At 43.5% G+C, this 20,084-nt stretch overlaps 1 protein-coding gene across 1 annotated transcript in view; it reads left to right on the top strand.

Annotated features, from left to right (window-relative positions):
- The window catches only part of snd1 (staphylococcal nuclease and tudor domain containing 1), a 176,049-nt gene that overhangs the window by 108,748 nt on the left and 47,217 nt on the right, over positions 1 to 20,084 (top strand). The window contains exon 17 of the mRNA XM_086202009.1: positions 3,272 to 3,460. Coding sequence (XP_086058135.1) covers positions 3,272 to 3,460 — 189 coding nt within the window. The remainder of the gene's footprint in view (positions 1 to 3,271; positions 3,461 to 20,084) is intronic.

Here is a 20,084-nt window from a genome sequence, read left to right as displayed (position 1 = left end):
CCTTTTTAATGGCAGGTCCTGTATTTGTGGGGATGCTTGACTTAAGGTTAGAATTCATGCATCCCCTCCTTTTTTAAACTTGTGTCTCAGTGTTACACACCAGCTACTTCGTCAGTGTGTTGTGTGACGCTAATCCGCACAATTTATGTTGACTTCACGTCGACTACGAGCTTGAGCCCCTCTGCTCCGATCACGAGCCATAAATCATCTATCATCACCAAATTCAGTGTTACACCCTTTTAGTGAACTTCTTTCCAATGCCACAAGTTACTTTCCTGGAATTGCGTGAACCTACACCTCATTTTTGAGTTAAAAATAAACTCATAAAAACTACAAAAAAAAAAGAAAAAAAATTGACCCCAGGACAACATGAAGACTAAAATGATCTACGTACTTTTATATTTGCGCCATTGTAGTCATTTATTTTTAATCACAGCTTTCACCCCCGCTCAAAAAAATGACCTTCAGCGCGTCTTTTTGTGAGTTGTGTATCATGGCGGCGCACTGATTAGTGTGCATTCTGGTGAACTACTCCTGAGAAGGCCTGTTTGATAGGAATGTCATGTGCAGTCGTAGCACATCTGTCAGTGGAGTACTGTTGCAGGCTATTTTTCCTTATCATAACATTGACAGTATGTGGTTAATGAATTTTCCCCTCGAAGTGTTCCGGGAAAAAAGAAAAAGGAGGCTAATTTGTTCTATTATGGGGAGACTTCAAGACTGAGTGTGTGTGTGTGTTGTCAATTATTTACCCTTCAATATTATCCACAGTGTATCTTAACCAGTTTCTGGGTGTCACATGTTAACATCAATTCTCATAACAGCACGATTGATCTTGTTCCACAAGGCCACTGGCTGCACCAATCAAAGCCGGTAACTTCTAATAGACTTCCTATTTTTCTGCCAAATTGAAATTCTTTTTACAAAACTAACTGCGGTCTTTTTTTCAGGAAGTGTCCCGCGCCCCCCCCCCCCCTTTTTTAAATTTTTTTTGTTTTGCATTTTCTATTTTGTTGGCTGTTGATAGTTCTCGTAAATTCTAGCCTTTACTCTTTTTTTTCTTTTTTCCCTGCACTTGCCCACTTCCCTCGTTTGACGTTCAGGTGCACTGAGGACCATTTCTGTCCTAATAGCCTAGTTATGTAACCGCTTCTGCACTTAGAGACAAAGAGAGATAAAATGGGGTGAGTGTCTTTGACAGCGATACGGAGGAAGACAGACGGAGAATAAAAAGAGGGAAGAGAGAAAAAAAAAGCAGATTATACATGAGGAGACGAGAGGTCTGAGCGAACTTGGATTGTATCACGGTCAGGACCTGGGAGGATATACACACTCACCGGCCACTTCATTACATACACTCGTACAATGTAATGTGATTCAGTACAACAGTTCAGCCATAAAATACTCTTTTACAGAGCTACGTAGAACTGCTACTGGGGTACGTAATGAACAAGGGTGCAAGTGTCACAATGTTATAATTGGAGATTTCTAAAGCAGCACAGCTTCAGTTGAAAATGTATGCACATTCATACCAATAATTACGTTCGTATCATCAACCAAGGGCTTTAATCATTCAGAATCAGCAACCCATTTATTCACAAGTCGGTTATTAAAACATGCTCTTTTCAACACAGGTAAATGCGTATTGTCTGATTGGAGGGGGGGGGGGGGGTTGCGACATTCCCGTTCATGGTTAGAGCACCAACACACGCACATACACGGTCCAAAAACTGTTTGTTCCTCCTCAGCACCTCCTGGTTGTCGTCACGTTCCAGAGTTAAGGCTCCACCCACGAATTCGGTTTCATAAATGCACGTGTTTGATATTCACACTGATTGAGTAAAAAAAAAAAAAAAGCAGAACAAAGAAAAACAGGCAGTGGCTTCAACGCATTCTATTCTTTTAAAGAAAACTGACTGCAGAGCTGCGAAGGTGGGCGACCCATGGGGAGTCCATCGATGTAACTGTTATAAGCCGCTGCTTTATTTTCTTATTTCGCCTGTACAGGACTTCTTTTACATTTCTGAGGCTAAAAATGTGGACCAGACCCAAACATTTAGATGTGCAGACCAACGGAACATCACGCCAAAAAAAGTGTTTCACTCTCACATTTTCTTCGGAACGTGCCTTCGTCAGGGTGGTCACAAGTGAACAGATGTGGCCCCTTTTCAAGAAGTTAATTACAGGTGATCAATTAGTATTCTACTCAATTAGACTATTAAAAAAATACTTACGTGTGTCACAAATTGCAGGAGCCCTCAATAGGCATTTGTGCCCCCGAAGACTAGTTCTGACCCATTTTTTTTTATAGTCCTGCCCTGAGTGCGTAATCAAAACGCAGCGATCTAAAAAGCTTGAAATCTATGTAGCGACCATAAATGCCGAGCTTGTCAGTTTTCTGCTTGATAATAGAACAGATTATACATTCATTAATAAAAGCTGAGAACAAGGCAGAGCAGTTTACAAACTTAATTCCCCTCAGATTTCCCTTGTGGCCGGAGCACTAAGCAGCCTGAGTCTTAATCGCTTGACTTCTCCCTATCTCCTCAGCACACCTGCCCTCTCACTTTCTCGCTGACTGAGGCTTTAGAGTAGATGAAAAAAATTCAATCGATTTTTCTTTCTTTTTTCTTTTTTTTTTTCTTCTTCTCCTCACCCCCCTGCTCGTCCATCACTTATGAAACAAAAACCTAATGAATAGATAATTAGTCTGAATAGGCACAATTTAGTTTTAGACCATTATGGGCAATGTTGTGAAATCTTTTCCTCCTTTGTCAGCAGGGTTAGCTCTTTCAATGCCCTCATTTGTTGACTTTAGGGAATTGCAAGGTGGCTGTCACTAATTGCAAATGATTTACATTGCAAAAAAGTAGCGTGACAATATTAAGAGTCTTAATTAAGGTTGAAGTGCATACGCAAAACTAATTTAAAGGCGCTTGTCGTGTTTGCAAAGGTCCAGCGATGTCTTTTTGCTTGCAAATAGAAATAGACTGTAATGCACAAAAGTGAATGCCATGGACAGAAGTTCACCAAAATTTCCATGACATAAGATGAAAAGTGTGTGTGTGTGTGTTTGAAGGGCTGGGAAATCCCCAGTAGAGCAATGAAATAGAATCTTGTGTGTGTGCAACCAAATCAATAGAGTGCTCTCGGGCCTCCATCGATGCCTTTCCTCAGAGGTGGTATCTCCACTTCATTGCTTTAATGAAATCTCAAACCTAATCGGAGGTACAGAACATTAACCGAGTCTCTTTTCCCTTTCCCGTTCCAGGTGGAAGTTGAAGTGGAGAGCATGGACAAAGCAGGGAACTTCATTGGCTGGCTGCACATCGAAGGCGTCAATCTGTCTGTCGCACTGGTCGAAAACGCTCTGTCCAAGGTCCACTTTACAGCCGAGCGCAGCGCCTACTACAAAACCCTGGTTTCAGCAGAGGAAGCATGCCGACAGAGGAAAGAGAAGGTAGGCCCCTTTAGATGGAGAACTGCAACTATGGAACCATCAAAGTGATGAGTACACTCCCAGCAGTCATAAAACTGTCGACATAAAACGTCTGTGAAGTGAAAGAATCACCTGAATTTATTTTAGCGTACTTCACATTCATTTATAGACTGCACCATCCTTCCGAACTGAGAGGCGAGCAAACTTTTAAGGCCCTTTGTTCGAGTGAGGGAAAAGACAAAAGCGCATTCTTTTATAGGTTGGCAACAGGGTGCCTCCTCTGGCAACACCCAGCGTACTCTCAACAGCAGCTCCACTCTTCTCCCTCATAAACATTCACATACTGCCCTTGTCAAAGGCAAAGCCCGTCCCCTGTAACTGCCTGACAGCAAATTAGGACAGGTGCTGCCATGACCTTCGGTTCCCACTTAAACAAAAAAACGAGCTTTTCTTTTCCATCAGTTTACATGAAAACATCAGTGAAGGGGAAAGGTACATCTAGTACGGCGTTTCTTTCGATCATGAGAGGCATTGCTAAGTTGTCCTACTACCAGTCCCTCAAGGATTCCGTTAATTAATTAATTTATTTTTTACCATTTTTGCTTATCAAATACTATACATGTGTAATTTCTTACCTTTGAGAATATCTTAGTTCCCAATTCCTTTTATTTTAAAAAAGACCTCTGCTGTTTTTTGAAACCTCTTTTTTGATAATAGAACCCCCAAATCAGAAGCGTCATGGAATTGAAGTCGCTCCTAGAAAACAACGGCTCCTGCTTCAACAAAAAAGCTGGAAAAGCTCCCTGGTTTTTTGTGTAAGGGTTGGAATTTTGTTCGATTGCGCATGAATTTACTTGGAGGCAGACTTTGGTTTGTACTGGACCGACTGGACTCAGAGTATTTTAGCAGCATCCTGTCATTTCCTCCAGACGCAGCCAGAGAAATGTAGAAACAGTCCATCTTTGGTTGGAAATTGCCACGCATTTGCTTTTATCTATTTCCTTTCCTCAATGGGAGTCCATTGATGGATGAAGGCCTCTTGCACACTGATCCCGATCTCGCCCTGCATTTTCATTATGGCTCCACGAGTCACCCCTGCCAGATGCATGAAGTGCCCAGCCAGCTGCCATCCTTGTCCCTTTTTCCCTCTATCTCACTAACTTATCTCTTTTATCCTCTACCCCTCCCTCCTCTTACCCTCTATCTAACCTATTTGGGTCCTTTAGGAGACACAAATGCTTCTTCTCATCATATAGATTTTAAGTATCGCGGGAGAAAGAACAGGCCAGTGTTCTTTTTCCATCTTCTGCTCTGACTCATCTTCCTCGACTTCCCTCTTTCACATACTGTCACTCTCGCTCACAGGTGAAACTTTCTTTCCTCAAAGAAACAGGAAAAACTCGCCAGGGATGTTGAACGAACACACACACACACACACACACACACACACACACACACACACACACACACACACACACCTGCTATGTTTAATCAAACTTCACCAAGAGAGTACATTTCTGATGACAATTTTTCACCTCCTGATAGATGCCACGAGCACCCCTGCACGGATCAACCACAGCCTGATTTGTTTAGTGTGTGCAGTGGAGAGAGTGCTGTGTTAATAAAGCACTGGGCACTTAGTTGTATGTGTGAATGCATAGTATGCACTTGGAAGCAGATGAGGGGTGTGTGCGTGCGTGTGTGTGTGTGGGGGGGGGGTCGTAGTTCTAATTAACCCACAGAGACCATCTAGAGAAAAGCTGAGAGCTTTGCAATTTTTTTCTGTCTTTTGAAGTCCTGGCTGGTTTCCCCCCCCCCTCTCTCTGTGCAGGTTTAGGAGAAGAAGAGGTAGGGCAGATTGCATCTCTTCCTGTCTTCCTCTTTTCTCATTGCACTGTCTTTTATTGTCCCTACGGCTGTGGATATGGAAGGCGTCAGTGCTACTGCTGTGTCAGGCGTCCCTACAAGAAAACAAGGTTGTCGTAATGAAATGGACTCGGAGGAGGCGTGCGGACACACGTGCATGCGCGCGCGCGCGCACACACACACACACACTCTCACACACACACACACAGACTCATTAAAAAAAAAGCAACTTTGCGTTGGTGGTCCAGCAGGGACTCAGGGACCACAAGGGGGGATTGAGGCTTGCTGCAGTAGCATCCTGAACCAAAACTGCTTAGTTCGTGTGACTTAAGTGAATATGAGTTTTTTGCTACAATGAGACCAAAGGGATACAGTGATTGTGTTCTAAATGAAGCATTCCAAAGGGTTTGAAGAGGAGCCTCAGCAAATTTTGATCTTGTGTATCAGCACCTCTTCAAAAAAAAACAAAAAAAAAAACAACCCACAATATTTGAAGCGGTCCACATCACCAGAAGGCTGAAGGCCTCGGCATAATCCATTTCTTCTCGCCCTATTATTTATTTTTAAGCTATTGTTTCCATAAATCTCTCTGAAGTGTGTCACCCTGTCAGAAACCCATTCTCCAGCTTCAGACGCACACATTTATATTTTCGTGTCATGTTAACAATGAGTCTGTTATTGCCAAGCGGCGCCGTCCCATAAATCTCATTCCCGCCTTTGCTAAAGCAAATCTTGTTTATTTGAAATCTCCTCTTAGGTAGAAAAAAAACCCCTACTTAAATCTTGCTTACCAGGCATCTCTGTAAACAAGACTCATTTTCACACCACATTGTGTTATTGTACTACATGACGGCTCATTGTAGCTTCATGACGTTCCAGTATTCCAGGCCAAAGACATTTAGTTTTTGACTAAGATGGCAGCCGTTTGGTTAAAAAAGCACAGATTTTTTTTTTTTTTAATTTTTTGACTGCAGGCACAGCTTTTATTTACGTTCCCCAAAGACTCAAACAGGTGTGGGAGCTGGTTTGTCAATATTTGATTGTGCCTCAAGGGACTTCCTCTTCTTTCCCTTTTTTTTTCCCTCAGTGGGAAAATACAGAAACAAAAAAAAAGAAGAAAAAAGAAAAGCTCTGAATTAACTTTTGAATGAGAATCAACCAAAGGGAACATGCTTGTGACAGGAGTGGGTGAATCAACAGTCAGCCCTTCAGTTGTAACCAGTATGTGCTTCTGTTGAGGGTTTTCCCCCCCCCTCCTTGCTGTAATTACCCGACCTTAGAGGAGATTAATGCACTCCAGTGGATCTCCGACTGGGAGAAAGGAAGATGGAAAAGAAAAAGGGAGCGCAGAGAAAGAAAGGGCAAAAGAGGATATGACAACCCCCGTTAAAGATATTTCATGTCACGGGACTCTTTCATCAGCGCCTGACCCCCCCACCCCCCACCCCCCACCACCCCCCCCCCACACACACACACACCTTCCTACAAGCCCTCCTCAGCCCTCTTCATAGACTAGCCTTTTTTTTTTTTTTTATCTATTCACATCCTTATGCTCTTCGCTTTCACCCACCCCTTTTCCATCCTTCTCCAACTAATCATCTTTCAATCCCTTCTTATTAACTGGATTAATGTCTTGTCAGATGCCCTGTGTCATGCCCTTGCCCCCCCCCCCCCCCCCCCCCCCGGCGGCTGCCACTTCCTTTTTTTGGGTCGACTTGGCTTCTTGGCGTGGACTCTGGTCTGAGTGAGTCAGCACCTGCATTGTTTCTAACCTTTTTAAGAGGAAAAGAACCCAGAAATCCCTGGAAGCATAAAGCTACGATCCAGTGCTGCCTCTCCTCATACTTGAGCCGTCCATCAATGCCACATGTCACAGCACTTGAACCGACGTTGTTTTGACATTGAGCTCGCTGACGTGTCCTTGATGATGCTTGATTGAAGTACATAGCCTTTTCTCTCCCTCCCCTCTTTTTTTGGGTAGAATCCAGGATTGCAAAACAATCCAAACTGACTGTCCTGCCGGCCGATTGTCTGCACGCTTGCCAAAACATTCAAAAGGGATAGTCAGCAATTATTCTTATTGGTTCATTCGATTAGAGGGAATATCTTCTCAGTTTGCTCGTTGTACGCTGGTGTTCATTCCAGCCGTGGATAGAGTTGCTCAGACTTTAATTTTTCTTCACCGAGGGTTGTTTAATCCATTCACAAGACAGAAAAACACAAAAACAGCACCTCAAGTAACAGAAATTTTTGGCATAAACCAGTTTCTTCTGAATATTAAAAAAAAAAAAAAACTTATAAAGATGCGTCACGTATCAATTAGGGATGCAGGATAATATCAGCAGAGATTGGCCATTTTTAAAATAAATCACTTATAAACGATGCCTGTCTCATTATCTTTGGGTTATGAGGAAGAAACGGTAAATGGATAAATTATGATCTTTTCCAAATGATTTAGAATTGAAGAACAAATTTCAACATTCACCGTGTTGACAGACATTTTTGAGGACGTAAATGTCACATAAACATGTTTTTTTTTCTATCAATATTGGTAAATATCAGTCATAAAGGTTGTAAAAAATATTGGCGCCAAAGTTAAATATCGTGTATCCTTGGTATCAATTTTACCTGACTGCCAGAACATGTTTAGTGTGTATCGATTATAGGCTATTAATTTGTAGAATGAATTGGATATTTAAGTGGGAATTTAAATAAGATACATATTTATACCTTTTGATGAAACGACCGAAGCTTGGCTCTCCATACCACGGCTTCTCAAAAAGAAGCTTATAAAAAAAATGTGACTCGCTCTTATTTTTTTTTCATCTTTTAAGCCTCACGAGGAATCGGCTGAATGCGAAACCGCCATTTAATATCCAAGCAGCAAATGACTGAAGAGATTTTTTTTTAAAAACTTTTTGTATTCTTTTATCCGGTTTTAAATATCGGGATCAGCGCTGGAATTCCGTTGTTTCCTTATCGCCAAGGGTTTGTCACACCACAGGAAGTCCAATAACATCAGCGAGATAGAACCCTGCCATGTTTCTTTCTGTCCCAGTTGTTAATAATTCACAATAATTCCGGCGTATCCCTGACAGGGGTCTAATTTACTGTCGCTGTTGAAGCTACCAGCGATAATGTTATCAACACAACGGATAAGCTGCTCCTCAGCTTGGACTTTTTGGTTGGATTTTGATGCCTATTTAGATGTTGACAGATTCATTGTCACACAACATATGCCGCTTGTACCTTCAGATATAAATTTCTTCTATTTATTGAAGCTAGATGTTACCCTGCTGTTATCTTCTTTCATATTTGTTTATAATTTAGTTTCTCACTGAAGTATAAATGCTGTTCACCTTTACCACATAGCTCAAAAACGATTATTTTTCCTCTGTAAACGAACAAATAAGTCCTGGATTTAATATTACTGGTTGGTTTCGGCGTTCATCTCACTTGGAGTGGTTCACTCTCAAGGGGTCATGTTGTTAACCCCTTCCACCCCCAGCCCCCACCCAATCCGCCACAAATCTGTCATTTGCCATGATTTTTGTACTGTGCGCGCAACAACGACTGCAAAAATACCCACACATGTCCCTGTCCACCCATCTAAGCTTTGTCTTCTCAGCAGCAGTCAGCACATCACACACCTGGCTAAACAGGAACACGCTGTGCATGAATCAAGATAATTGGGCTCTTAGTGAAGCTAAATAGGCTTGTGTCTCTTAGTATGGCTGGAGGAAGTTTACCTCCAGAGACTGGTATCACTCAAGGATTAACTGCGTTTCGCGTTCGTGCCTGCCCTAATAGAATAGGAAAGTCGACGTCAAGCCCTTTTACCTGAAGCCATTTCCGTCCGTGAATTTAAAGGAAATGCATGATTTGTACAGCGAAAAGGAGCATTTTCTGTTACGCGTGCTCCTTCTGTTGTCTGTATGTACAGCAAGCAGCCTTTGGTTTCCATGGATGACTGTCTCTTTTCTATTAATACCATGCTCACTGCTTTCTTCAGCCCTCAGGCCGCTTGAAATGCTTTCAGGGTTGCAATCCTTTTCCCTGTCCCTCCCTCCGACTTCTTTCTGTCTTTCTTTCTTTTTAGCCTCTCATTGTGGAAACAACAGTGGTATTTAATGTCATGGCAAAAATCAAGGGGATAGATACTGAAGTCAGAGAGGGCCCTGGCTCTGTGCTCACTCCCATAGTCACAGAAAGATTCTTGGCAAACATGAAATGATTACTGTTATTACTTTTCTAGCACCAATTACTGTACTTAAGGACCTTAAAGGAAAAAAAAAGGAGCCCTAATGACCTTCAAGGGCAAAAGAGGTGATTACACCTTTATGATCCTTCTAGTCATTCTCTCTATTCTGTCTTCTATCTTCATCGTGACTTCTGGAGGCTGTGGTGTCCAGACGGTAACAACAGTCATTGGCAGTGATACGCAGGTGAGAAACGGGTCTAGTCCAACAGTAATAAAAGGCGCCGGAAACTGCTTCTCACGCCGGGAATGGAAATGAAATGCCTCTGCGGTTCTTCAGTAAAGTGAGGAGGAAGTTATTAAGGAGCAGTTGAGGAGTGTGCCCCCCCCCCCCCCCACACACACACACACACTTGAGTCATCACAGAAACGTTAATCCCCCTGACATTTCTCTTGTACTACTTGAAGTCCTTGTGACTCAGGTTTAGGTCATTATTAAAAGAAATAAATGATTATAATGGTCTAGATTATCAATTAGCACCAGATAAGTCTGTCTGAGTAAGACTACATTGATTCGATTTGCCAGAAGTTGTTTTTTTGTTGTTTTTTTTTGCAGTTAGTCAGTTGTTTTTCCGACTGGGTTGAATGGGTAACATTCGGATAAAAAAAGAAGAAAAAAAAATAGCACTTTGTCGTGTCATGTAGAGCCAACTCTTGCAAACTCCCTCATCGTTAATTAAGAATTTTGGACTTCGGCCACTGTTTGTTTTGAGACTCACTTTCCTTTTTTCTTCTTCTTCTCCCTGTCGTGTTTCCTCCCGTTAGAGGCATCTTAATGCATCCTTCAGGCATTACATAATATAGGATTTGGTTATGAAGCAGTAACACTGGCTAAAGCAATTTCAGAATCCGGTTTTTGTTTTGTTTTGTTTTTTTTAGGTGGAGCCTCCGAGCTGTAGGGAGAACCTGTGTAAAAGTTCTGAGTTGTAGGCAACTGGACTCGTTTCAGGTTTCTTTAAGAGGTTTCTCCTCTCCGGGAGGCTTCTTCAGTTCAGTTCCTGGTCCATACGACCCAAGTGGGTTGTGCCTACAACTCTCACGCGACCCGACTGTGGACCCCCCCCCCCCCCCAAGACTTTTGTTTTAGCTTTTTTTTTAAGGCATTTTGCCTCTGAATCAAGAGGCTTTTTTTAAATTGAACTGACTTTGGTGGATAGTTGCAGGCTTTAACTCTGTGAAGGTGTGACCCCTTAAAGCCAGGTGATCCGCTAACAACCCACATGAGTAGGGGTTGGGTCAAAGACTCTCTAACAACCCTCGTGTCAGCGACTCTCACGTGACCCCCAACAGCCGTGAAACCAAGAGCTCCCCTGTGACCTTAACAACTCTGGAAGGGGGTAAAAGTTTAAAGCCTGTAACTCCACACCAGTTGGATGGAAGAGACAAATCCTCCAGGAGTCCAGGCACCCACGACACAGCATCTATAAAAGGAACGGTTGAACATCATTAAACAGTTTCTTCCAACTGTTGATGAAGCTCATGTCACAGATGCACATTTTTATCCCCCTGACCTGCTAAATTCGTATTTAGGGTTGCATGTGTAGCTTGAAACGAACAGTTTGATTTGCAGGATAACAGCAATCCTTGTGTGTGTGTGTGTTTCCTGAGTTTGAAGTACTAGTAATTATGTACGCCATTAGAAATAACACTAAAAATGGTTTGAATTTTTTTTTTTCTTTTTAAGCAAACCATTACTTTGGAAATCTAATGAGGATCAGGATGATGGTGGTGTTAATTGCCAAAAATGACCTTTGCGACCTTAATATAGCTGGTGCTAATGAACATCTAACAAAAAAAAAAGTCTCTTGTAATCTGAATCAGTAATTTGCTACACCGTGTTCCCCCAGCAGGGTACATTCACATCTGTTGTAGGAATATGTAATACATTTTTGATTTCACAATCCAGTTCTGATAAAATTACATGCTAAACAGTATAAGTAGTAATTAATCAAAGTTCACAGTAGAGTAAATGCGCACTCACACATGGACTTTGCAGCACCAAGCCAGGCGGAATATGACAGCAGAACAATATTAGAGCTTTCTGCGATAGCCTATCACCTTTCAAATCAGTGGCTCGGGGGGAGCCTGTTCTCAGCTGGAAATTACAACGCAATACAGTGAGCGAACGCTTGGCCTCGTTGCCAGCGTGTCAATACAGGAGCGAGATGAAGGTTGCAGGGTTTGTTGGCAAGTGTGAGAGGACAGCGGGATCACAGCAAGGGGGGACATTATTGCCTGCAGGGTGGCCACAATGGAGGAGGTGACCCGTATGAGACCTCACATCTCTGGAAAAGATGGAGGAGACTGTACCTTCCATTTATATAGCACAAATATTCAGGATCCAGACTGTGTGTCTGTGTGAATACTGTTCTCGTTGTTTGTTTGCATGCCTGTGTGAGAGTATATCCCTGTCTTTGTGATGTCTTCTCAATGCTGTGTGCATAAAATGAACCACCTACTGCACAAAAAAGAGCTGACAGAGGCTTTTTCCTATAGCTAAAAGATTACATAATATGATTTTCAGTGTACTGTGTACACATCTACACACACTCACGTACACAAACTTGCTTGCAGATGGAGGGAATCGCCAAACATGCACACACCACATTCTCACTGTCTCTTTCCTGCTTACTCAAACACACTTTGAGCATGTGCAGGCTGACTGTGCAGACAAACGTACACATGCACACGCTCTCTGGGGGCAGCCCCTCCACTGTAGACGGCAAGCTGGACCCTAAGTGCCCCGAGGCAGAGAGACCGAAAGACAGAGAAAGAGATCAGTGGACCCAGTGATGTGTGTGCCTCTCTTTCTCTCTCTGTCTCTCTCTCTGTCTCTCTCTCTCTCTCCGTCTCAATGTAGTTATCCTTCTCCCCAGTTCCAAGCTGCAAATTCAGCAGTCTGTCAGCTCTACTCTCGCACTCTTCTGAATACAAATGTGCAAACATTGTCTTTCTGTCTTTATCCGCCCACTTCTCCCGTGAAGTGCATTTGTTCATACGGTGATCACCTGCAAAAGTGTCGTTCAAACTCGCTCTGATGATCAAGAAAATAAAACCCGCAAGACACGCTTAGTGATGGGAGTCTGTCTCAACAGTCTCACCGCTTTGATCGCTGAATTATACATTAACACAAGTTGCAGAATTACATGCTGACTTGGAAAATTGTCATCTGCAAAAAATGCATCCAGCCATAGTTTTTAGGAAGTGCACATGCTCAGAAATCTTTGCCTGCATGTGTAATTTGTGCTTGTACTGTTGCATATAATCTTCAATGCGTCTTCATATTGTTTGTATCCCCATCAATTTATGTGCATGTTTGTTGTCGTATACAGTAGATGCCAATCATAAGCATGTGTCATATGTATTTGTCTATATGTCCTTGGCCTTCCCCTTTCTCTAGTCATGCACAGAATTCTTGTGGGCTGTTAGTGGCGGTCCTCAGGGGCAGGTTTGCGGCTGCCTCTGGTTCATTAGTGCAGAAATAACTCAGGCCGTTCCTCTTAACCCCCCCTTCCCGCTGCACACCCCTCACCCCTTCACTCTGCAGTCGGGATGAAGCGCTGAAGAAGGGGAGAGAGAGGTCTGAAAAGAGTGCGAGGAGGTGAAACACTGGCAGAGAGAATAATGTGATATGACATAGTGTGTTGCATTATGGCTGATTATCACATGCTCAGCTCCGCCACCCGCAAAAGAAAACCCCCCTCAGGTCTTCCTGCTTGCCTCTGCCCCCCCTGCCTCTTATATCTTGCCCCCCCCCCCCTTCCTCCTCTGTTCCTATTTCTCTCCCATCTCTGCTGATGAAAGTGAGTGTGAAGGACATGCACTGACTGGAGTTGGGCTTGCGGATTATTTGTTCCCTTTTTTTCTGGTTTGTCCCTCCTGGGACACCGGAAGGAGACACTTTTCCACTTGGTTTGCTGAGAACTGGCTGTGGCTGACTGCTTCCTACCTCCACTAGAATGACTGTGTGAAATACAGGCAGTGAGGCTTAAATTTACAACACGGATATATTTGACCTCAGACTGCAGTGCTTTGATAAGTCTGTTACCGCAAAGGTTATATCCTTGTGCAATGGCTATTAATTGATGCTGTATTATTAGTGTTTACTTAATAAGCTTGCACATATTTACCTGAAACTACTTATCCTTGAAATATTCACCAAGGAATATCGTTTGAAGGTGTCGTTTTTGTGTTCATCCTTGAATGCAGTTTAATAAACTTTGCCATTAAATATTTTAGAAGTTTTTACCGCGTGGCGGTGACATTCCGAGAACCTTGCAATCTGTACAGACAACCTGCCATGATGTATTGGCCCGGCAATTCATGTGAGCATCCAATATGGGTAGAGGCAGTGCTGTTTTCTCATGCAGATAACTGACATTTATGTATTTTTGGAGTCATCAGGCAGATGCTGTGAAAACATTAAGTCTGCATGCGCTTCTGGTGTCTTCTCTAATCGTCCTTGTTTAATCAGGGGACGGAAGAAAACAGTGCGGCCTGTCCACGTTTGTTCTAAAAATAAGACACGCAAGTTAGACATTTACACAGACTTTGACATTTTTTAGGGACCCTGCTTGCAGCCACACTTGGCTCCATTTAATATGGGTCGGCAGTGAAATACTCTTCCCTTCCTCTTTTCTCTCTGCTCACCCTTCTCCTTTGCATTCCTCTGCTGTCGCATAAAGGCTAAATATTTGTTCCTTGAGGGCATCATTTAAATTCTCTCTCTGCTGGATGGACCTTCAAACCTTTTTGTGTTATTCGTACTAAGGCACTCTAGTCAGACCTTGTTGAATTTGCCCCAATCACCTGTTGTCACCTAAAAAGGCCGGTGGTATGTGCTGCGTCTTTTCTCTGACCTTGCAATAATATGTACCGGTATTTATGAATATCACGGTTACAGTGATCTTCCAGACAGGTCTTCGCTGAGCCAGCTGAAGTAAATGTACTACCACCCAGTGAGGAGAGAAGAAGCCCGGGATGCTACCACCTGATCAGTTTTCTTAAATACCTGCTCATGGACACAGTCCTCCACACATTGGCATGTGGGTCTTAGTCGATCAGCCAATCCCTGCCCCAAAGGCATATATTCATTCTTTTCCTCCATTCATTTCATGACAGCTCCCCCACCGCCTCTTATTCTTCCGCTTTCTCTTAATTTTTTATCCTTGTTCAACTCCGTCTTCTTCTCGCATATTTTGCTCTTGCCTCAGTTACCTACACACTGTTATCTCCATCTTTCTTTTTCAAATGTTATCATCTTTAATTCAACCTTTTTGTCCTCTTTCTGGCTCCGCCTCTCTCCTTTTTACACATTGCCAATTTAATCCCCGAATTAGGCATCCAATTTATAATTCTCCCCTTACTTCACATGCTCGCTAATGCTTTCTCACTGTGAGGTGAATGCAAAGTATATTGATTCATTCATGGCCTTTTTTTCTTCTTCTACGGCCCTCTTGTCTTTCTGATGGCACCACTTCGCTGCTAAATTTCTAGCATGTATTCAGGAATATTGGATGTTTAATGGAGCAGAGCCCTCTAACCAGTATCAATGGGCTATTACCCTTCTTCTTTACCAGCAGGAGATTGATGGGTACCAACCTTTCTGCCCACTCTAGAGGGTCATGCATGTAAGCTCTTGTGTTTATCTGTCAAACTGAAGTGTCTGGCACTCAGTCATTAAATGGAAATCTGAAGGATCGTCGCATTGTCCAGCTAAAAGTACACTCCGGGAGTAGAGGCCAGTGTATTTTTCCTTGGCCCACGTTACTCCCCTCACCAAAGTTTCATTAACAATTAGCCAGCTAGAGAGCTCGTTCTTTAATTTAGCTGACAACTTTGTACATACATCTGATACTTCTGGACACATAATCAGTAATTTCCTGGAATCATCAACCGTCGAGAGTCTTATAACATCATATATCCTCCAGCAAGGCCTGAACAGATCCCGGCTTGTGTCCAAATGGCGAGGTGCTTTGATTCAAAGGCTCTCCATACTTGAGCCACGGCCATCTGGAAGTTCTTTGAGCCGCATTGGTGGCACTGCGGATGCCTCGTTTTTTTCTTTTCTCCCTACGCACCCTGCTGCATCCAGCTTCCACTGGGAGATTCCTTGCTCTCTAGCGCGCCTGTTGACAGATCATGCATTTGCAAAACTTCCTTTCAAAGGCCTCATCCAAGAAATCCTCTCTTGGGGCTGGCACTTCCAAAAGCACTGCTTGCTTGGTGGACACAAGGACAATTTCTGGTTGCAGTGGTGGTTGCAATATCATTGGAGAAGCTGCCTTTTGAGGTCCACCAAGCACAAGTGTTTGCCTCTCCTGAGCTGTTACGAAGGCAGCAGCCAACTCGAAGGCACCATCTCAACTTCTGCACTAATGGCTCCAGCCAAGGTCCCCGGAGCCTGATCATGGCTCCATCTGTTGCATCCCTCCAAGTTTGTGCTCATGTGTAGAGGATATGCATATCAGCTTGGCCAGAACAAACAAAAAAGACATGGGTGAGAACATAACCACTTTAGAGGAAGTAATAAAATAAAGTTTGTTGTCGGGATCCTAGTTAAGTCATAAAATTCAAGTGCATTTCATATTACCGTGGCTCGTTTGAGGCAAGCCATTCAACATGTTTGTTCGACCTTAAAAACGTTGTTCCTTAACACAACACTGATGGGTTTCTTTCATGGTCTGTCAACACTGGAACACAGTGACATACATAAAGAAGAACGGAGTAACACACTGCTGAATTGCTTTTAGGTTTCACAGACTGTTTACATTGGTTTGACTGACAACTTGGAGCATGGCTTGTCAAGGATTTTGCAGTTTCTTTTCCCCAACATGACACATTTCTTGATGAACATCCAGGTTTGAGATACTTACAGAAATTATCAAGCTTTCCCTTGTTATTTAGGTTAGTCCCCTTTTACTGTGTTCAGTCTCTTGGCTGGCTACCCTGCAGAAACACAGTAAATCTAGAGAATGGGAGCACTCTGCTAGTTCTGGGACTGTGATTTGGTGTGTGTGTGTGTGTATGTGTCTGTGTGTGTGTTTTTTTGTTGTTGTTGTTTTATTTTTTTGAATTTTACAGAATCTCTCTTCCTCTTGCTCATGCTTCAGGGAGCGACAGTTACATAAACGGGCTCTCGTCATCTCTGATTTCAACTCTTGCCGCTGTACCAGTCTTCTTATGTCCCCTTCTTTATCTATTTTTTGTTTCTTTTTCCTCTCAAAATCTTTATTGTTACGTTTCCTTTTTCTGCTTCTCTCCTGTATTTCTACACGTTAATAAGGGTCTTGCCACAGCAATTTGCGTGCGTCCAATGAGATGGCACTCGCATTTACGTAACCGAAACAAGTGACACTTGAGACGCTGACTAATCGCCACTTATGTCTAAAGTTCATGTTTCGGTTTCTCTGTCTGTCCCACTGTTTTGTATGAATGTGTATAGATTAGTCAGGCCCTGTGGGTGGCACCATGTACAGTATAGCTCTGCACTATGGAATCAAAACAGAAAAAGTCAGAACGCTCTGCGCCTTGTCATGCCGCTAGTGTTTGTGGCATAACGTGAAAATGCTTCGGCTGCAGGAAAACAGCTTTGCTAGACACAGGCCCTTACTGAGTGCTTGATAGGGATAAACTTCTGAAAATGTTTTCAAAAGAATTGCTTTCAGTGCATGAAGTTCTTATTTTCTAAGGCTGTTAAAAAAAATGCTAATTCCATTCTTGTTTGGAATCATGGTCTAACACATTTGGATAAGAGTGCTAATCTCAGTCCCACCTATAAAGATGTCGATTGGATCAGTTGTTCATCAGACTGAGAGAAGCTCTTCACACCAACAAAACAAGACCATTGAATCAGGCTGTGAATGGCGAGATGCAGTTACCCATTCAAAGACTTCAGAAGACTTTACATCTGATGTGATGATATCGCCATCTCTCCCCTTCCCTTTCAGTTCTCCCCTCCCCCTCGTCATTTCCCTCTCCTCCTTCTAGTTATCCCTCCAGTTTTCGCTCTCTTTCTCTGCTCCTCGCCGTTGCCAGAGCCATATTAACCTCTCTGTCACTCGCCGCGATCCCGCATCTCTCCCAGTGCCCTAATCCCCCACCACCTCTGCTTTCTAGCCCACCCACCACCCCCCCCCCGCGCCACCTTGCCGCATACCTCCGTTGTTTTTACTTCTTTCTTAAATGTTTCTGATCAGGAGGCCTTCTTTAGAAAAAGAGGCAGATAACACCATTCTGGGGGAAAAAAAAGGTTGTCATGGCAATACTGTGGCAACTGGAGGAATTAGCCTATTAATTAAAAAGTTGGTTAACTGCATTTTCATTGCATACTCATATATTGTAACATCAAGGTGGTCCTTTATTCTTAATCTCTCTACTTTTCCAGCAGCCTTTTTCTTGTTCTCCAGTCTTGTCCTCTCCTTGTTCCTTTTTAAGCTCTTCCATTTCAAGCATTGAGACCGAGCCGTGCTCTCGTGGACAATAATCCGCTTGAGTTGATAAACATATCTTATAGAGAACAGGGGGCGGGAAGAGAAGGAAAATAAGGAGGGGGAAAAAAAGGCAGAGGGCTAAAATGTTGTGCATTCCTTATTAATTTTCAGCTCACTTTTCTTCAGCACGTTGTTTAGCCAGGCGGGTCATATTTGCAGGGAGGCTGAACTGCAACCGTTTTGCATCAATGTCACAGGGCGCGCTGTCGTAGGGCAAAACAGAAAACTAATGTGAAGGGCGAAGGACTGCTGAGAATTCATCTGCTGGATTACAAAAATCAGGACAATGTCGCTCTGTACAGCCTTCGCCGCTTTTTATGGAACTTGCGATACACAATCAAAAGTGTCTCTTGGTTCCATCTGAATTATTTTCCCGTCTCCTTTCTTTCCCCTCATTGTCTCTGCCATTGGAAGATTGAGTGTCTATATCATGTGCTCTCCCACTTGCAGCTGGTGGGCTTTAATTGCATGCTTATTCCCCAGCACGGCTTTTGTTTTGCTCTGACGACATCTTGCTCGGCTTGATCATCTTTTAATGACCGCGGATAGACACACACACACTGCCCCGGATCAAAAACGGCCCACTTGACATAAGGCTCCATATGCTTGAGTGCAACTGCCTCAGGGGATGACGTGTGTTGTTGTGCGCACGATCTGTGTTCAACGACTGGTGCGTGCTCACAGCCGTCTGGTTCCCCGCTCCCCATACCAGCAGCAGAATGGTGTGGATGGTGTCACAGGTGTAAGTTTGTGTGTGTGTGTGTGTGTGTGTGTGTGTGTGTGTGTGTGTGTGTGTGTGTGTGTGCGCACGTAGCGCCCCAATTACATATGCACCTACATGTCCTGTTTCCATGGTAACGCCATGCCCTCCTTTGGTTGATGCACACATACCACCAGTAAGGTAGCAAGTTTGTGCTTGTTGCTAATAATACTTTGTCAGCAGGAAGACAGACCCTCGCCCACCCCACACATGTAAGTGGATCAATTTATGTCCATTTAAAAAGTGTAACAAGTTGCCACCACAATAGCCTACGGTTAACTGTAAGCCCCCGACTGTCGTGTGTGTATATGTGTGTGTTTGGCAACATAAGGGGGGTCATATTAGCCATGTAAGCCGGGGTTGAGTAGCCTCGCTGTCTGCCCGCAGCCTCTTTGATGGGAGAACATCTGTTGGCTGTGATATCAAGCTAGGGAGGATCTCTTTCTCTCTTTTTCTCTCTCCTTCCTCCTCTCTCCTTTACTTGGTCTTACATTTCTTTTATGAAATCCCCAGCTGCTCAGCAACCCCCTCACCATCACCACCACCACCACCACCACCAAAAAACCTGCACCACCTGTGCAGTTTTAATGCATAATTTATCTGCTAAGTAACCACATCCAGGGGAGTCATCCCTGTATCCCTCTGCTGCTTCTCTGCTCACCCTGGAAAACCCGTTTGGCTTGAACGATGGAAGTGGACACCTCAAATCTCTTTCTTATTGTATTTTTGTATTTTGATCCATTTACTTCAATTAAGTCCTATCGAAATCCAAGTGGGAAGTAGCCATTATTTCAAGGCTGAGAGGTTGGTGACCACTGCTTTGGGTTGCGGTTACCTTGTGAAGTCTCTAACGTACAAACTGCCACCTGCCATATGGCGACGTCGTCAAACCGAGGGGTGATGCTGTACCGGTTATGTCCCCTTGATTTTATGTAAATAATTTGCCCGAGGAATTCTGTGGGTACAATATGTGAAACCAACTGCATCCCCTGACACGGTACACTAGCGATGGGTGATTTTATGCCAGTGTGCCGCTGACACGTTTCACTACCGTGTCCACGTGTATGTCCTTGCAGGCTCATGAGCAGTCGGGTTGTATTAGCCCACAGTGGCAGGAGCGATGCTGCGACCACATTGTAGCTCAACATGGCCCCTGTTCTTCCCGAGGCCACAACATGCATGTGTTAGTGTGTGCTTTTCCCAGTATGTTAACCACACAGGCTGACGTGTTATATTTGGAAAGAAGGCCAGCAAAGGAGGGAATGACAG

Source organism: Aulostomus chinensis, chromosome 4 (assembly GCF_037954235.1).
Source record: "Aulostomus chinensis isolate RoL2024-O1b breed Wild chromosome 4, RoL_Achi_v1.0, whole genome shotgun sequence".
Classification (NCBI taxonomy): domain Eukaryota; kingdom Metazoa; phylum Chordata; class Actinopteri; order Syngnathiformes; family Aulostomidae; genus Aulostomus; species Aulostomus chinensis.
The sequence above is the reverse complement of the archived record's forward strand: the minus strand, read 5'-3'. Positions and strand labels throughout refer to the sequence as shown.